The sequence below is a fragment of the Silurus aristotelis genome (genome assembly GCF_946808225.1).
Source record: "Silurus aristotelis genome assembly, chromosome: 9".
NCBI lineage: Eukaryota > Metazoa > Chordata > Actinopteri > Siluriformes > Siluridae > Silurus > Silurus aristotelis.
In genome coordinates this window covers 2,592,606-2,611,414 of record NC_139582.1, presented here as the reverse complement: position 1 = coordinate 2,611,414, position 18,809 = coordinate 2,592,606, and the positions used below count along the sequence as shown (strand labels likewise).

The following is an 18,809-nucleotide window of genomic DNA, read 5'->3' as shown; positions in this document are numbered from 1 at the left end:
AACTACTGCGTGTATCACCTCCATCCATTTCTATACCTGTAACATTAAAAGTGGTAGAACACGTCCAAATCCACAGACATTGCATACTTCCTACTATAGACAACTTCACAAGTATTGTGTAGACTTTTGACCTACAATTTCATACGCTAACGTGTGAAATTTGTAAAAGCGGATTTTTGAAAGGATAAAATGTAATTATCGAATAATTACGACACCTGGATGGAAACGTGGTTTCAGGCAGGTGCAGACTCTGGTCTGACAACACTTTCTTGAGGTGTTACGTCAACTGACAGTCGGCGCTACGTCCTCCAGCCTTCCAAACAACGTAAACGGCTTTAGGTTTAAATTTAATGTTCACTACTAAAGTTTGTTTTTTCCTCATCCTTACAGAACCGGAGCTTTTGTCTGGCTATGATTTCTGTATCAAAGCATGTGGGCTTTAGCGGTTTTGTGTGTGTATCAGAAGCGGCGATTGAGAGACGGATCAGCGCCGCTGGGACCCGACCCGTTTGCGTCCCTGTAAAAGAAGGGCTCTGTGTCACTGAACTGTGTGCTCATACATATAGAAACAGAGCTCTCCCTGTGAGACAACACACACACACACACACACACACAACTGAAATATACACTATAAGTAAAAACCCTGGTTCAGCATAGCTAATACACATGCTTTTATTGTGGCTTTACACACACACACACACACACACACACACACACACACACACACACACACACACCCTTGCCATCTATCTCTTTGCCCTATTTCCTAACAACTCAAGAAATCTGACACCTCACATGAGGGTGTGTGTTTTTGTGTGTGTGTGTGAGAGACCTAAGTCTCCAGCTGTATGGTAATCAAGCCTGAAAATGGCCGCCTTCTTCGGCTGGTTGCCCCTATCCCCCCCACCCCATTCCACCCCACCCACCCGCAGCTCCTCCTCCTCCTCCTCCTCCAGACCAGACAAAGAGTTGTTTGGCCACCTGTTGAGAGCCGATCCGAGATTAGTGTGTGCTGCTGGGGGAGGACGAGGGGTTTTCAGGGTTAACAGAGGCCAACACTGACTTAGGATCACATTCCTAAAGAATAAAGAAGGGAATAAACCTCCATACGTCCCTCATCTTCAGCTTCCGTTCCTCTCCCGTAAGGGAAATGGGAACTCTGTGGGAGAGAGCGAGAAGATCCCTACGGTGGAGGTACAGGAGCAAAGTGGCCTTCCTGACTCTCTGAAGGAAAGAGAAGTAGCAGAAATCTGGCAGTAAAGCGCTCTGGGTTTTAGCTCTGAAGCGACTTCGCTTGCCAATAACGTGATCGAATCCAGATGTGCAAGAAAGCAGTGTTAGTAAAAACCTGCTGTAATCTGCAACGGACATGGAAATCCTAAAGACGCTTACTGTTCTGATGATAAAAATGGGTTCCAGGGTTCAGCCTTTGATGACTGTCATGGTTTTGAAATAGAGGAAGAACTGTGTGGGTGAGATTTCTGAATGTACACCATCCGTTCTTCAATTGGATTAGTCTGTCGCTCCCATTCCCACATGCTAATCAGGCAGTAACCGCCACACCAACGTCACGTTGCTGTTGAAATTCTGTTGACGGTGTGGAAACAATGACAGAAAGTCTGGAGAATGAAGGACATGGATGCAGGTAGAATGAAAGCAAGTACCTGCAATACAGGATACAAGACAAAGACCGAATAGGAAGCATCACATATTATATAAACATTTCTTATGGAAAAACATTCAGCAAGCACATTAGGAGTTACGTTTTCTGTCTAGCTTGTCCTGATATCTCGATGCATAGCCAGCGATACGATGCATTTAAGATACATATGAAGCAGATACTGATGCGTTCCGATACGATTCGCCCATTACGATTCGATTCAACACCGTGCGATTCGGTGCAATGGAAAAAATGTGGTGCAGATAGTTTGCTTTTATTTCTTTGGTTCAGACGGAGAGCAAAACATCAATTTACTTAAGAGCTTTCTGACTTCAAACGCATGCTCCCTTTTACACACACGACTTTGTTTCCAGGGAGTTACAGCTCTACCTCTGCCATGTTAATCTGTATTCTATGCGACTCTCAGGACACGCCTCGGTCTCCATGGTGTTGTGACGCGTCATATTCACGTAGCAGCAGCGGTGTTTAGTGAGGAGAATGTGATCTACATATCAAATAGTGGTCATTGTTTTAAATAATAAAAGTATTGCGCATCTACTAATAATTCTATAGAAATATACAGATTTTTTACTGATGCAAATATGTATATAAAAAAAGATGTATTCGGATACAAACGCCAACTTGTATCCGATGCACACTTTTTTTAATCGACGCATCACATCGTTAACTTTTATGGTGACGCACCGAAAAGAATCGCTGAATCTTTCCATCGTTAACATGGTTTAGGCTGCAAAGGTCGTTCTTTGTGCTAGGAGCAGCGCTCTGCTTGGTTCTTCAGAGACGAGGCCATGCTCTACAGAAGGATCAGGAAAGCCGCAGCTCTTTGATGTGGAATCTCGGGCACTGTGCATAATTCTTTGGTTTTAATGTGAATGGAGTTTCTTTTTTTCCGCTCCGTGAACATTTTATGATCAGAAAAAACCCTTGATGTTGAAGTTCCGCTCTCTGGATCACGTTCTCATGTTCACATGGCGATGTGTTCCAACAGGGTCCTGCACATCGTGAAGAGACGGTCAGTCTGAACTCAAACCACACAGGGCTGCAGAGCACCTCCGGGACGGCCTCCGTCTCCGAGCTCAATCACCAGGCTGATACTTTCAGAGGTCTTTTTTTGTTTTTGTTTTTGTTTTTTTTGCCGCTCAGATTTAACTCTCGATGAACAAGTTGACATTTTATCACTTGGCAAGCACTGTATTACATTTTATTTGGCATAGACATCATAACTAATGAAATGCTTTGGGTTTCATTCACTTTTTAAACGCAGGACTCTCTGGAAGCCTGGCATCTCAGGTGGCTTCAGTTCTGGAGCTTAAAATTGAGAATCAGGACAAAGATGACATGCATGATAACCATTCCTCCGATGACATCAAGTCTGATGACGAGAGTGACAAAAGGGACATTAAGACGCCTAGAGGAGGAACTCGAACAAGGTATGTTAGGGAGCGAGGTATGTCAGAAAGTGGTAGGTCAGTGGTTAAAACGTTGGACTTTAGATTAGTCATGAGTTCAAACCCCAGCACCACCATGATGCCACTAGCTGACCGCATTAACTGCTTAATGTCCCAACTCCTTGCTACATGCAGCCCTAACAGAGTTTCTTGTAAAAATCAGTGTATTATTGTGTATCTGCATTCACACTCAGAACATACACTTTTCCAAAGTTTGCTTGATGTGGATTCCTGCCAACCTGACTCTAGCATGTATTCCTGTTTTCCTTCACAGCAGCATTAACGAGGACGAGGACCTGAACCCGGAGCAGAAGGCCGAGCGTGAACGCGAGAGGAGAATGGCCAATAACGCACGAGAGCGCCTGAGAGTCCGAGACATCAACGAGGCGTTTAAGGAGCTGGGCCGCATGTGCCAGCTGCATCTGAAGAGCGAGAAGCCCCAGACCAAACTGCTCATTCTGCACCAGGCGGTCGCGGTCATCCTCAGCCTGGAGCAGCAAGTCAGGGGTCAGTCACTGTCCGGTCTATACTACTGTGTGTGCATTTGATTTTCATAGGGTTTGGATATTAATTTTGAAATTAATCTAGCAAAGGCTAGAGGTCGACCGATATCGGTAGCTAGGTTGGATCGCACTTTCCGATAAACCATTAATCAACCGAGACTTTTTAAAATGGACACTGGATATAAAAACAAACCAATCCTATTACTCCATGTAAAAAAGTACTGGAGTTTATTACAAAAAAAAAGTAGTAATTTTTAATTAATTAATTATATTAATATATATTATGGAAAATAAAAGATATGCATTCAAACTGAAACAAAAAGTAATACTCCAAACAAATAAAAACAGTTGCAAAATGTATTTTTTTTTTAAAACAAGACCCGCAAATAAACAGCACGTGGAGGCAGTGATTGGCCTTTAGAGGCCGCTCTCGAGCTGTATAATGCAACCCGGAAAAACTATCGGTATGAATTTTTTTAGCGATAGTTCCAGAGAATCAACTGCGAAACAGATGAATCGTTTGACTTCTACCATATGGAGCAAAAAAAAATTAAAATATCGTATTAAAAAAAAAAAAAAAAAGAAAGATGGATGGATGTGGTAGCTAAGTGGTTAAGGCATTACATTTTGGATCTGAAGGTCATGAGTTCAAATCCCAGCCACACCAAGCTGCTCATTTGAGATGAATGAGATAAATATAAGTTGCATTGGATAAGAGCATCTGACAAATGCTGTAAATGTAATAAAGGGGATTTTTGAATTATTTAAGACCTTTATTTGAGTTCCTCTGCAATATAATGAATGGTATTATAGTATTTATAGCGTAGTGAAAGGAATTACCGATATCCAGGAACGATTCAGACGAATTTCAGAAGTAGAAGACTTTTTTGTGGCAAAAATATGTTGAGATATGAGCCAGGAAATGTAAATCTTTGTGTGTTACACCACCCCTACTCCCTCATCCAGAGCGGAACCTGAACCCCAAAGCAGCCTGCCTTAAGAGGAGAGAGGAGGAGAAGGTTTCTGGCGTTTCGGGGGAACCACAGCAGACTCATTCATCCGTTCACCCCGGGCTTACAGACACATCCAACCCCATGGGGCATCTGTGAGCACTAGGCAGGTAAACCCGACGATGCAGTGTGTTTTGGGGGTTCAGTATTTTGATGGAATTCCACTCACGGTTTCTCCGTTTTGACCTTTCAGATGGAAGTGAATGCCGATGAAGCGTGTAAGATTGCGTTGGTGACTTTGCTTTCCAAGCGCAGACAGGACTCGCAGCTTGTGACACGAATTTGAAAAGACAGAGACCACTCCAAGCTAAATTCCAGCCGAGCAAAGCCTGAGCTCGAAGAAAACTGGCAAATGCCAAACTTCCTCCAAAAGTCCAAAATTGTATAGCGAATTTCTGCCCTACGAGAAACACACTTACAAAACAACAACAACAAAACACCCCCCCCCCCCCCCCCCCGAAAGCTCTTCAGCACATATCGCTGTCTGCGATGCAGCGTGTCACATCTGTACAATCAGAGACTGTCGCAGTCCCCCTCCACCCTCCACGTGGAAGTTGCATTGTGCCTAAAACTGAATTGACGAATGCATTGTAACAGCAATTTTTTTATCTTTTTTTTTCTTATTGGTTTGTTTTGTTTCATTTTGTTTCCTATTTATTGTTACTGAACTCCTATGTTTTAAAGGGAAAGTTACGACTTTAAGAAGAAGCTGTTTGGCATTTCAGTAGATCTTCAGTTTGCCAAGCCGAGCGATTCTCCATGGAAACGACTCCTCCGGATCGGATCGTCCTCGCGTCCGTGGCGTCTCAAACGATCAAAGTATCAAACGGTCCTCCCCCCCCTTTTTTTGTCTAAAAAGAATAATATATTATTTATATTTATGATCGATCCATTCTACAGAACAACAGCACGAAAAAACCAAAACTACCTATAACGATGCGTGTTTAGTCGAGACTCCAGGACCCAGGCGGTTTTTTTTTCTTCTCCTTTCCTTTTTCTGTCCAACAGACTCAAAGTCCCGGATGGCAAACTGGAGCTTTACTGAAAAGTCAGAGGTCAACCACAAGGCAGACATGTTTATAGTCATTAGTGCGTAGTTCAAACCCAGAGAGCAGAGCAGCTCCTAGACCTCCCCCAGCATTCCCTACATACTTCATAGTGTCTTAACTGAAGGAACGAAGGAACCGACTGCGGCTCCTTCGAACTTTTCAGCCATATAGTGTTAAACGGGAAGAAATAAAAACACGGCATATTTCCATTTATAGCAGTTCGTTGGGATTTTTTGTTACATTGTTTGGTCTCTGCTCAGTCGGACGGCGTCGGCCCTCGAGCTGAGAATTTAGTCGCAGGCGGAGTAGACTCGAAAACAAACGATGACCACAGCATCGTCTGGCCTGAATCGAAGTTTTGCTTTGAATTTCTTTTTGTCTGAAAGCAGTAACATTTTTTTAAAAAAGACAAAAAAAAAAAAAAGACCATTACTCGAAGTAACCACGCCATTATATGTTTATTTGTAATTGTATACAAAGCATCTTTCTAGGCTTCATAGTAAAGCGTATACTGTCCTGTGTGAGAATAGAAGAAAGATATTCTAAGTTACTTAGGATGGCTTTTCCCCCAAAGCAGTGAAGTACTTGATACAGTGATCAGAATGTGTGTGTGTGTGTGTGTGTGTGTGTGTGTGTGTGTGTGTGTGTGTGTGTGTGTGTGTGTGTGTGTGTGTGTGTGTGTGTGTGTGTGTGTGTGTGTGTGTGTGTGTGTGTGTGTGTGAGAGGGTGATGTCCAAACTACGAATGCTGTGACGACAAAAATCAGCACCCAGGTGAAACCATGAACACAAACATTTCTTTTTTTTTATTTTTTATTCAACATCAACTGTTTTGTGTGTATTTTTATTTCCTTATTGGTCTTAATTATTTCTCTTTTCTTTCCCCTTCCTCTCGCCATCCCTCCATCCTTCCGACTCGTCTTCCGTCTGCACATTCAAACATAACTGCCACATTAGAAAGACAAAGTCTGAAGAACAAACAAACAAACAAAAAAACAAGCCTGTCTAATCAGCACATCAAACCCTCCATCCTTTCTTTCCGTTTCTTTTCATCCTTCTCTTTTTTTTCCTCCCCTCCTCACCGAAAAATCCTCATGGTAGCTGTATTGGTCTTCGTGACCTTGTTCTACATTTCAGTATTGAAGAGCTCGTGGTGGTGTTGCTGGCTGGCTGAAGCCCATCGAGTGTTCTGTCATTTTTCTTCATTTTTCATTTTTTTTTTTTTCTTTTTCCTGCTTTCTGCATTTTTTTTTCTTGCTTTTTTTTTGTTCCTTCGCTCCTCTGTTGTATATGTTAGATATGTTTGTTATAACGCCATGACGCTTTCCCTCTATAAAAAAAAAAAGAGAAAAAAAAGAAGTATATAAAAACAAAAAAGGAAAAAAAAAAACATTTGGCTTATTTTTCACTGTAGTTAGCCTTTTATACGATACTATTGTAAGAACATTTCTTGAATTCTAAATATTACTCTTTCTAGATTTTTGAAATCGAAAAAGTTTTGAGTAAAAAGTTTCTTACTTTATTTTACTATATTAGATAGTAAAGGAAAAAAACAAACAAACACACACACACACACACACACACACACACACACACACACACACACACACACACACACACACACACACACACACACACACATGCAAATGTACGGTTATTTCCCAAAACTGAGAATTTATGAATAGCATCTTCAAAGCGCAGAAGCTAGTAGGAGTGTAGTGTGTGTGTGTGTGTGTGTGTGTGTGTGTGTGTGTGTGTGTGTGTGTGTGTGTGTGTGTGTGTGTGTGTGTGTGTACGGGCTCCATGTTCAATAGGATGTGCTCTGGCTCCAGTTTTTGCGTTGTTGGTGGATGAACAGATTTGTACTCCTGTAACCCCTAAAAATTCAAGGTATTGAAGAAGAATGAAAGAAAACCAGCAGCAAAGAAGTAAAAAAAAAAATAAAAAATTCTGTCTCTGTAACAGAAAACACAAATATGTATATAACATTTATGTAGCAATAAATGTGCCATCTTTTTTTTAACCAGACTGTACGTGATTTATTTCCTTCTCCGGACCTTCCAGCGCTTTCGGTTCATTGATTTGAATTTGTTTTCTTATGTTTGTTGAGCTCGTGTACAAAAAAAAGAAAAAAAAAAACAATGTATTAATAAAAATCGGGTTGTTACTGTACGTATGCAGTCCTGCCACAGCATCTCGTCTTTAGAAGACTTTTCTACAGTGGATTTAGGCCAAATGAAGAACTCAGACATGCAGACGAGTGTGTTTTCTACCATGTTAACTGATTCTTTTTTTTATTTTTTTTTATTTGAAGGCATATCAGTGGACAATTGTAGTCTGTATCAAAAGAAGTACTTATGGAGCACATGTTTCTATTTTTAATAAAGTGTGATAGCAGCAAGCCTGCATCCGGTGCCATGCTTTAAAATCTTGTCTCACGCAGTCTTCCACTTTCTTTTACAGTACAAACTGTTGTTTTTGTTGAAAGAGGACAAATCCTGTTGTTGTTGTTGGAGGTAGGAGTGTGTGTCGGTCTTTAACTTTAACTTTCACAGTCTTTACTACATTACCAACTCCAGCACGTCCGTGTTGGTCTGGAATTCAATATTTTAAAAAAATCTGTTTGTTTTTTCTTTGTTCTTCAAAGTGCTGATGTCATTCAAATCTCCTCGGTTTCTCTTTGAAGTTCCATCGAAATATTTCCAAATGCTCTCAAAATATGACAAGGTGAGGGAGGCGAGATTGAGATGGTTTGGACATGTGCAGAGGAGGGACATGGGGTATATCAGTAGAAGAATGCTGAGGATGGAGCCACCAGGAAGGAGGAAAAGAGGAAGACCAAGGAGGAGGTTTATGGATGTGGTGAGGGAAGACATGCAGGTAGTTGGTGTGAAAGAGGCAGATGTAGAGGACAGGGGGGTATGGAGACGGATGATCTGCTGTGGCGCCCCCTAATGGGAGCAGCCGAAAGAAGAAGAAGAAGCTCTCAGAATATTAGCGAAATATTCTCAAAGGGTTTTTTAAAATGTCCTTTAAAAAATGGTGGTGAAATGTCCTCAGAATCTCTTTAAACGTTCTTAGGTTGTCCTCAGAACAAGCTTGAAATGTTCTGACATGCATAAAATATTCTCAAAGGCTCCTCAAATTGTTCCTGAAATGAAAAACATTTTTTTGTTAATGTTTCCAAAAATCTCCTTAAAACAGTTTATAAGTCCAGTGGAACCTCGACACTCGTGACCTCGATAGTTGCTGACTTTTCATTTGGAACCGGACTGAGAGTAACTTGAAAAGGAGTCGAAAACCTCACCATTTTATGTTATGTTACTCGCGAGGAGGCAGAGAACGTGTGACCCCTGCGAGTATGGAGGTTGCACTGTAGTCCTAAAGATATCTGTATGTCCTCAAAATATCTTTCATTCTTAAGGCAGAAAACGGAGCCCTTAAATTGCTTTCCTTTTTCTAGTGAATTGCGGCGTGATCGTATTTGGTTCGTTTTTCCTCTGTTGTCTAAACTCAGTGATGTCTGTAAAATGTCCTCAGAAAATGTCCCCAAATGTCTTTGTGTTCGTTAGCAGTAAGGTGTTGAGAAGCACAGCTATTCGGATCTGATTTGAACAGTGAATCGTGGACAGGAAATACGTCCCCTGTCTCATCTGTGCGTGTTTGTGCGCTGACATCAGTCCTGGCTGTCCAATTAAAAGACTAAACTGCTTGTCTCTCCGGTCCAACACATCTGGCTCGCATTAGCTTTCTGTACATGTGAGAGCAAGATGGTTTCTCGTCGTGTCCGTGGCGGGTCTGATCGCGGAGTCACGCTCGGGACGTGTCCAGCTCAGTAAAACTGGATGCTCATGTTGTCCTCCATCCAGTGCGGAGACACCTCATCTGGGGCTCAGAGAGGGTGGGAAGACTTGGCCTCATTTCCTGTGTGTGTGAGTGTGTGTGTGGGTGTGTGTGTGAGTGTGTGTGTGGGTACGCACTCCTTCCTGACTCGAACATGCCATTACGTGTTTATTTGCGGTCGCAGAGTGAAACAGGCATGTTTTCTGTGAGCTGAAGACCACCAGGCCTCAGCTCTGGTGTGTTTGACTGAGACGAGCCAGACGACTGGCACGGTTCGCGTCACCGCCGTCTGATCGAACGCCGCCATACGCCAGAGCGTATCCTTTACTGGACGGTCCGTTTGGCTCGGCGGTTATTTCTCTTGGCAGGACATCCTGATTTATATATTTGCTTTTCTGAGACTTTTAAGCCAAAACAAGCCTGAAAGTTCAAACCTGAGGCTGTGCGAAGAGAAAAGTAGCTGAGTCGTGGAAACCCAGCAGTAACCAGTGCAGCACCTGTGCACCACCCTCATCATCATCTTTATCAACTTCATCACCAACCCTGCTGCACCTGAACACACGTCCGGGCCGTGCCTCAGATTTTACTTTATTTTTCTCTGTCAAACTGTTTGCACGAATGTATAGGATGCCTTTGGATGCATTTTCCCTCCACTTGAACTTGAAGATCTGAGCTCTATGAAGCTCTTTAGAGATCTGACCTCAACTCCTTTCGAACAATGAATGTGAACGCTGACTGCACCCCAGGCCTCCTCACCTCACCTACAGCAGTACCCGACTTTTACGAACACTCTTGTGTACCTGAATGAGCACAAATCTCCACAAAATCTAGTAGAACATCTTGCCAGAAGAGTGGAGCGAATTAGAACAAATTATTATCTTTAAATCCAGAAAAGCTGAAGATTTGCCAGGAAGAGGAAACACGAGGCGTAATCTATACGGTGTCTTTGGTTATAACTATTGAACACAACGTCCATAAAAACTGAAATCCGCCCCCTACAGCTGATATCATGCTGTACATCACAGCGAACTATTGGCATGTTGCGACTGCAAACAATTGAAATTGCAGCTGTTGATCCAAAATCTCGTACCGTAGGTTTGACACTTATTCAGGCCCAAAACGAAACATTGATGTTTGCAACCCAAATGAAGTCAGTCAGCTTTTCTTCTTTACTTTTATAGCTGACGGTTAAAGAAACCACATGGCCTCCATATTAGCATCATACAAACCACATTCCTAAATCGAAGTCGTGTGTCGAGTTGTTTAGTGTAGCTGAACTGCGTTTGTGGTACGGGTGGAGCTTCGTATACTTTATTTTTTGGCACAGCCGTTCCATTCCTGACCAGAATCAGAATTCTGGATCAGATTTGTGCCGAAAAGAGAAAGACAGCGCTCCCTAGTGTACACAAGCGAACAGGGTTTCCGCCCTGAACAGAGAGACGATTGTATAGCTGTGTAACTTGACTTTAGCACTAGAGTTCAGAGCACAACACTGTCCTCCCACACACACACACACACACACACACACACACACACACACACACAGAGACAGGGGAAAAAAGCACTGAGCCACAACAAAAGGAGGGGGGCAGCTGCATCTCTATACAATGTGTTGGCCAGAAAGCATTTAATATTTCCTCAGTGTCCTTGAGTCCGTGGCCATGAAGCAACCGAGGCCTCGAATGCAAGCAAATGGAAGGAAAAATCACTTTTCATTCACGTACCTCACCTCAAGGACTTCAACTGCTGATAGAAGCCAGAAGATGATGGATTGAGAAACTGCATGTGTGGCCTGAAAAAAAACCCAAATCTCACATATTACAAGTGTTCAGGAGGAACAAGAAATAAATGCAGTCGATTTTACGTAATAAATCTCATGCTGATTTTAGTGCAATCTGTTGGGATCTGATCTGATCTTCTTGCATGTAAGAATTTTGACTTTTAAATAAAAATACCAAACACACAGTGATAGGAAAATTAACTGAAACAGAACTGAGTTGACTTTTAAGGGACAGAGGGACAAAAGAAAGAGAACTCGTTTACATGGCCATGAGTATGTGTTAACTCGGCCACTAGATGGAGCTGTTGGTATTTAAATGTGAAGTTCTTCATACGTCTCTAAAAAGTTCAGCGCTATAAAAGTAAATCATAATTTATTTCTAATAATAATTATTATTATAACAACAACAACAGTAAGGAAAAGAAGAAAAATGTGTATATATATTATGTATGTATAATTTACATCTAAATAATTCATAATATATAAATAATTTATTTAACTTATATGAATGTATAATGTAAGTAAGTAAATAATGTATGATCATGTATTTAATTATTCATTAATTTATTTATTCCACATTCCTTTGCTATTAAAGAAGCACTTAATTCTTTATAATCATCAGTTTTGTGAATATTTCTCTCAGGAAAAAAATTAGGACGCAAGCCTTTGTTTGATGTAAAAATAATTTTCATAGAGATTATAAAATGAAATAAAAAATATTGTTCGTTTTTTTTTTTTTTTTTTTTTTTTTTGGTGCAGGTTAATTGAACTCTGAGTCTGTGAATGTCCACATATTTTAATAATGTAACTTTTTTAAGCTGTATATTATTTAAAAAGAATAAGAATAAGGGTGCAGATGATGATATAGAAGTTATAAACAGAAATATATATATATATTATTATTTTTTTATTATTTAATTATTTATTTTTTGCATACATATAATTTTAATTCATTAGTAAATATTAAAAACCATATATATATATATATATATATATATATATATTTTATATTTAATAATTAATTAAAATTATATGTATGCAAAAAATAAATAATGCATGTTTATTTATTTATTTATGTATCTATTTATACCACCTTCTAGTAGAACTTAATTTTGTTTTTTATATAATAATTAGTTTTGTGTATATTTTTCAAAGTGGAAAAAAAATATAAAATCGCACGCCTGTTGTTAAAGTAAAGTGGTTGCCATGGTTCCAGGTCATTTGCAATTCTAACGTTATCAGAGTCTCAAAAGAAAAAGTAAATAAAGAAACCCCTGTAGACAGAGTGGGCGGGGCGAAAGGCGGCGAAGAAGGCGGGGTTTCTGAGTACTGATAGAAGTTATCGGCGCTGCGTTTTTGATGGTTTTAGGGGCGTGGCTACGCGGAGCGGAACAGACAGAGGGGTGTGAGTAGTGGGCGGGGTATAGGGATGGATTGGGGGCGTGGTTAAAGCTCCAGCGCGTAACTGGTGGTTTAAGTGGAACTGCCCCTGAAAGCACAGCAATAGGCAATAAGTTTGACTTTGAGAAAGTCAGTGGGGCAGGGGCTCGGGGTTTCCTTCTCTCTGGGTTTATTATCGCAGCCTGATCGCGGTGCGGAGTTTTATTGTGATTAATAACTTGCTTTCGGTAAGTTTTCTCTTTCTTACCTTTTTTTTTTTTTGTTATATTGTAACTTGTTTTCTGAAGCATGGAAACTTTACAAGTCAGCATTCAGCGCAGAAGATCTCATGTACAGTAGATCAAGTTGTTCAAACTGCGTGGAAACTCATCAATAAAGTATTTCTGAGGGTGTGTTTTTTTATGAGCGCTATTTAGAAACAGTAACAGAATCACTTGGGATCATCTCAGGATTTTGGAGAGGAGTTTGGAGCTCAAAGTTTGTTTCTCTTTAATGCCTATAGTCATGTCTGGATTATTTAACACATGAACACATCTTCATCATCAACATCTACCCAGAGTTATTTATCTTCTGTAGAATGTTTATTAGTCCAAGTAGAAGATCCAGAAACAGTTTTCTACAAAAGAGGTCAGAGAGTTTCTCCTGGAGGCTTTCCGTTCTAGAAAACAGATCATACCGGTTTATTTCCTCTTAGCTGTATCATATGTAAATCTTATGCTTAAGTGATTCAGATCCCCTGCGAGATACCTGGAGATGCAGGTGAGGAGGCGTGAACAGCTTTCTCTCACCACTTTGCCCAATTCAAAATTAAATTTTGAGCGTAAGATTTTGTTTTTAGTCCCCTTTTAATGAGCTCCACTCTTCTGGAAAGATGTTCCACTACATTTCGTGGAGATTTGTGCTCATTCAGGAATGAAGGTGTCGGTAAAGTCAGGATCTGGTGTGGGTGAGGTGAGGAGGCCTGTTGTGTAGTCAGTGTTCACATTCAATGTTCAGTAGAATTGAGGTCTGTAGAAGGCCACTTCGAATTTTCCGCACACTTCCATCCTATGAAAAGCATATCTTCATAGATCTGACTTTGTGCACCGGATTAATGTCATGCTGGAACATGTTTGTGGTTTAACTGAAGGGATTATTTCGTACCACCACATCCAAAGACGTTTGTGGTAACAGTTTGAAGAACCACATATGGCTGGAAAAGTCAGGTGTCCCAATACTTTTGCCTGTATACTGTTTATTTAAATGTACTACAGGATTAGAGTCAGGATTTTAACTACTGAGAATCAGTGCATGTGTCTTTTTTTTTTTTTTTTGCATTTGAACTCATGGCATTACGTCCAGAAGTCCAAAGTCCTAACCAATGAACTACAGCTTCTCCTGGGATCAGTGCAAGTCAAACCACCACCACCAAAAACCCAGGATAACTGGAGTTCGTTAGCTGGTTAACGTTATCAAAACTCAAGACGAAGCGAAGGTCTTCTAGACACAGAAAGAAGATTTGTTTCTGTATACATATGCAGGTTGATTTAGAGAAGGCCATCAGAACATGGTGCAGTTCGGTCGCTCCTCGATCTTTAGATGCACGTGGACGCCTGTCAACGAGAAGGTCTGAGTAGCAGTTGGTGAATTGTTATAATTCTTGATCTTGAGTCTTCACAAAAATGATGAACTTGAAAGTATCCGCTGGTCATGGGTGAAGACCAATGACCTGAAATCATTTCCAGTCCTTCTGCTCTGTAAGCAAAGAGACGCTTCATTATCTGAAGCTCAGACGTCAACTTCGTCACAGCTGGAATTTCCTCGCAGATGTTCCAGGGTTAGATTAGGGTCAGCTTCATTGTTTTTTCAAGCTTGAAAGTCACGCTTTGGCGTCGTGACATGACCCGTGGCTTCGGATGTAAGATGCAGCGGGGATGCAGCAGGTCGTGTCGGCTTCCTTGCCATCACACTGCAGAACTTTAGCACTTCCAGAGGATGCAGTAAATGGGAAAAGTGCTGTGTTATCACTCTGAAGTTCTTGCACACGGAAAAATGTGATCCCGAGCCTTAAAGCGAAGTATTTCCCTCTTTTTTTTCCTTCCTATTGGACATCTCATTGTTCTCTCTTTTCTGGACGGGTCGGGATTTTCCGGTTTTGTTGCGTGTTGAACCAGGAGAAAGTTCTTTACATGCTCTTTTGCATTTGAGTTTGTGTTATGAGGTGTAGTAAGAAGAGACCATGCGGGGGTATTAATATGCAGATCTAGAGGTGAGGTGTTTGTTGTGGTCAATGTGGTGCTTCGTCATGGAAACCTTTCAGTCTCAGGCCTGTGTAAAGTCGGGGTTTAAGCGATCCAGTGGGAAATGTGTTTATTTGTTTGTGTTATCACTGGAGTCGGCTGATAACAGGAACAATGACGGTCGTGTCGTGTAGATAAAGGCGTTTTACCACCCTGGCGCCTGCTAGGGGGTGATATGTGTATTACCGTGGGGTCAGGCACAACCCTGTTTATTAGTGTCCTTTTTAGACTAAAAGATGTGTAACTTGAGTCATGACTGGTTGGCATGTAGGGCAAATTGTAGGTTACACAGCTTTTAAATATCTTTGGAATGATGCCGTGTTGCCCAGCTGGGGTGGAGTTTCTAAGGGCCCTTGTTGAATTTTTGTATAAAAAATATATTCTGTGCCCAAAATATTTTCAATACGCCTCGTTTTAGTTTTGCGCCATCTTTTTCTTATGATTTTAAGTCAAACCTTTGGATTCTTGAGCAACCCAGATGTAAAATAACTGATCAATCATTGGCCCAGAATCCATCAGTGGCTCCATTTAACATTCCAGCTTCACTCCGAAGTTCATACGAATCAGTATGTACTTTTCAAAAGCAACAGAAGAATGACAGGAAATGGTGAGCAATCCTGAACAAGATCTTCAGACGCTAGTTGTAGAACAGCTCCGCCCCTTGCCCCACCTCTTGCCCCACGCCCTGCACCATGTTTTTGCTAGAATGTCTGCGATCTCTGAATATGTTGCTCTAGTTTCTTTTTTATCATTAATTATTTGCCTAAAAGGCTCCAGATTGGAGTTTATCTACCAGAAAATACACTTTTTCAATTTTCCCAGACTACCCCCACATGGTACAGATATTAAACAGGCCAAAAAAAATAATCCTATTACAGATGGTCGCCGAGTTATGATGGTTTCGACTTACGATTTTTTCGATCTTACGATGGAGATACGACAAAATTGTAAAAAATATAAAACATTTCATGCAACAGTCATCAGCGTACGATGTAGGATACGTTGGACAGGCAGCTGGGATGAGCGAATCTTCCGCCCTGTGAGACGCCCCACTCTCGCTAGCAGTCGATGGAGTAAAGTTGTCTAAGTGTGTATTTTAGTTTAGTTTCAAACAGCAATTTAAGTGTTAAAAGCATGTCTTCCAAGCGCCCGAGTATGTCTCCTGGTTGTAGTGAACCTCCTGTAGTGTCTCCTGGTTGTAGTGTAGGAAGGCAGGAAAGACTCTCAGTCATAGTACCATTTTTGACTTACGATGGGGTCGTCGTAACGTATAGAGGACTACATGCATTCTTATTTCATTAAGAAGACAAATACCGATTTGTTATAACTTCCTGTGTATTCGGCATGCCCATGTAATCCAGCGGCTTTGGCATGTACTGTACCTGAATGAACGTCTTGATTGAGTCATTGCTCCAGAGGTTATTATGTGTCTGCTGTGTAATCACTGCGTTTATATAATAACTGTTTGTGTCTTTCAGCAGCTTTTATTTACAGAGGTTTGACTATTGCAATGCCCAGTGAAAGGGATTTTTAATCCAGATTACAGGCTGTATATGCATACACAGTATATTCACTCGATGAACAAATCAAAGGTCCCCAGAGGTCAAAATTACATTAGTGGCCAGTTTTATGAATGTTTCTAGAAGTCATTTGGATTTTAAGATATCTGTTTTTCGGAAAATTAACGGGTTAATGCTTTTTTTTTTTTTTTTTTTTTTGCAGAGGTGGGCATTTTCAAGGAGCAGGATTTGAAATTCATCTCTCAGCTCTCTTGATGGAGTCCTATAAAGTCGGTGGCCTTCCAAATACCGGACTACAATCGAGCTACACTCACCCTGCACGCCCAAGAGGCCAAAATAAAAGCGGCTATGGCCTCAGTATCAGGGTCCAGGGCATAGACGGGCACCCGTATGTTGTTCTGAATAATCAAGAACGAGAACTCAACCCTTATGCAGCCCCCACCAACAATAATGGGTTCAATGACACTGAAAGGTCCTTTATTGATAACTTTCAGGAATACGACTTCAAGAAAACCAGGGAACGTCTCTCTGATAACCCCTTCGCTGAATACCGAGCCCAGCATCAGGTTCCGTATGTCAACCCTTATGGTGATATCTCTGAACCCAGAGATGCTCAGGCAAAGAAACCGTCCGGTCTGCTAAACTTCCAAAAGCATCCAGAGCTCCTCAAGCCTTATGACCCAGAGCGTAATGTGCTTGGTGACCTGCACAGCATTTCACCTCAGCCTCTTTCTGCTGCTGAGAGTAGAAACGCATATCCAGGGTCTCTGCCGAGAACAAACTCTCCAGGCTCCAAATCATCTACCCCGGAACAACCCAGAAGCACAGATCCACCAGCACAGGACATAAGAAAGTGGGCTCAGCCTCATTCTCTTCCTCAAACGTTCTCATCTAGAGTCCAGCTTCAAAAGGATTTATCTAAACCCCAGTCTCAAGCCAAACCTCCAGCCCAAGCACAATCCTCAATTAAACCTCAATCACAGTCTCAAGTTCAGCCACCGTCTACTTTTCAGGCTCCCTCCCAGCGACTTCCGGTTCCACAGGTGTCTTCTACAACCAGTGTTCCTGGAGAACCATTTTCCAACAGAACTCCGAGTACAACCAGCAGTACAAACTCCAGTCTGGAGCGAAGGCACAGGGAGCCAGACATACTTCCCTTAAGAAGAACCGACTCCAGTGGCCCTGTGCTTCAGTCCTCGCGCTCTCGTAATTCATCCATATCTTCTACCACTCCTACCAAGGAGGAGCAGTTTGAGGCACTATACGGGGACAGCATTAATCGCCACGAGAACCGCCGCTACATCCCTTTCCTGCCTGGAACGGGCCGAGACATAGACACAGGCTCCATCCCAGGAGTAGACGAGCTCATCAGTAAGTTTGATGGAAAAGAAAGCCACCAGAGACGAGGACGTACTGGTCGGAGAAACCGCATCAACCCGGAAGATCGCAAACGTTCCCGTAGCGTCGATAGCGCGTTGCCTTTTGGCCTCCAGGGAGACACAGAGTATTTGGACGAGGTGAGTCGTAACCGAGGAAGGTCTAATGAGCACGTCTTGAGGCCCTCACAACTTTTACAGAAGTCTCCGTTTTCCTCTATTGGACGAAGGACGGCTTACAGAGAAGTGGCCCAGAAGCGGATCAGCAGCGAACCAGGATCTCCCCAAGGAGCGATGCCTAGCGTCGCAGATTCCTTCATAGGCTATAAGAAACCACTGATTCGGCCCTCCGTTCTCCCTTTTGTGGATCACAAGGGAACAGAGGCCAAGAAAATGCCGCAAAGCACGAAAACTGTGACCAGCGTGGCTACAATGTCTTTGTTTAAAGCGGCTCCAAGCTGCGATAAGAAGGCAAATGAAATGGTTGCTGAGGTATGTGGGATTTCAATCTTATCACTTTATCTAGCGGTGTGAAGAGATCAGGTTGCACCGTAGCTGTAACCTTTGTGGAAGAATTCATTTCTCCTGGCAAAACAGCTCATTTATAGTTTCATGCACAAACCTGGTCTTTGGACCTAATGTTTTATGCATGACCTATTTTATGCTTTTTTATTTTTTCTCCTTCAGACAACACCTGATCTTCTGAAAGGCCAACAAGAGCTTTCACAACAAACGCATGAAGAGACGGCCAAGCAGATCTTATTTAACTACCTCAAAGATGGGTGAGTTTTCAAAAACAGGTTTGAATGTTTAGCGTGTATTGATGCTACTACAGTCATCGCTATGATTCTGAATCATTTCAGCAAAACACCAAAAATTTAATATACACATATTTAGAGTCTGTGTAAAGTTTGGAAACA

The 18,809-nt window shown here is 41.7% G+C and overlaps 2 protein-coding genes across 14 annotated transcripts in view; both read left to right on the top strand.

The window, feature by feature from the left end:
- tcf12 (transcription factor 12) overlaps positions 1-7,713 on the top strand; it is a 110,247-nt gene extending 102,534 nt beyond the window's left edge. For 10 of the 12 annotated variants that reach the window (XM_083549954.1, XM_083549947.1, XM_083549953.1 and 7 more), the window contains 5 exons: positions 2,670-2,784; positions 2,946-3,111; positions 3,404-3,636; positions 4,599-4,752; positions 4,836-7,713. In XM_083549954.1, the coding sequence (XP_083406080.1) occupies positions 2,670-2,784; positions 2,946-3,111; positions 3,404-3,636; positions 4,599-4,741 (657 nt within the window). In that variant the 3' untranslated portion in view covers positions 4,742-4,752; positions 4,836-7,713. The remainder of the gene's footprint in view (positions 1-2,669; positions 2,785-2,945; positions 3,112-3,403; positions 3,637-4,598; positions 4,753-4,835) is intronic. The other 2 variants (XR_014534956.1, XR_014534957.1) reach the window with 1 other exon arrangement.
- Positions 7,714-12,781: 5,068 nt separating this feature from the next.
- The window catches only part of cgnl1 (cingulin-like 1), a 42,325-nt gene continuing 36,297 nt past the window's right edge, over positions 12,782-18,809 (top strand). For both annotated transcript variants that reach the window (XR_014534945.1, XM_083549875.1), the window contains exons 1-3: positions 12,782-12,941; positions 16,716-18,381; positions 18,577-18,671. Coding sequence is in view for 1 of the 2 variants with exons in the window: in XM_083549875.1 (XP_083406001.1) it covers positions 16,768-18,381; positions 18,577-18,671 (1,709 nt within the window). In the remaining variant the exon portion in view is untranslated. The remainder of the gene's footprint in view (positions 12,942-16,715; positions 18,382-18,576; positions 18,672-18,809) is intronic.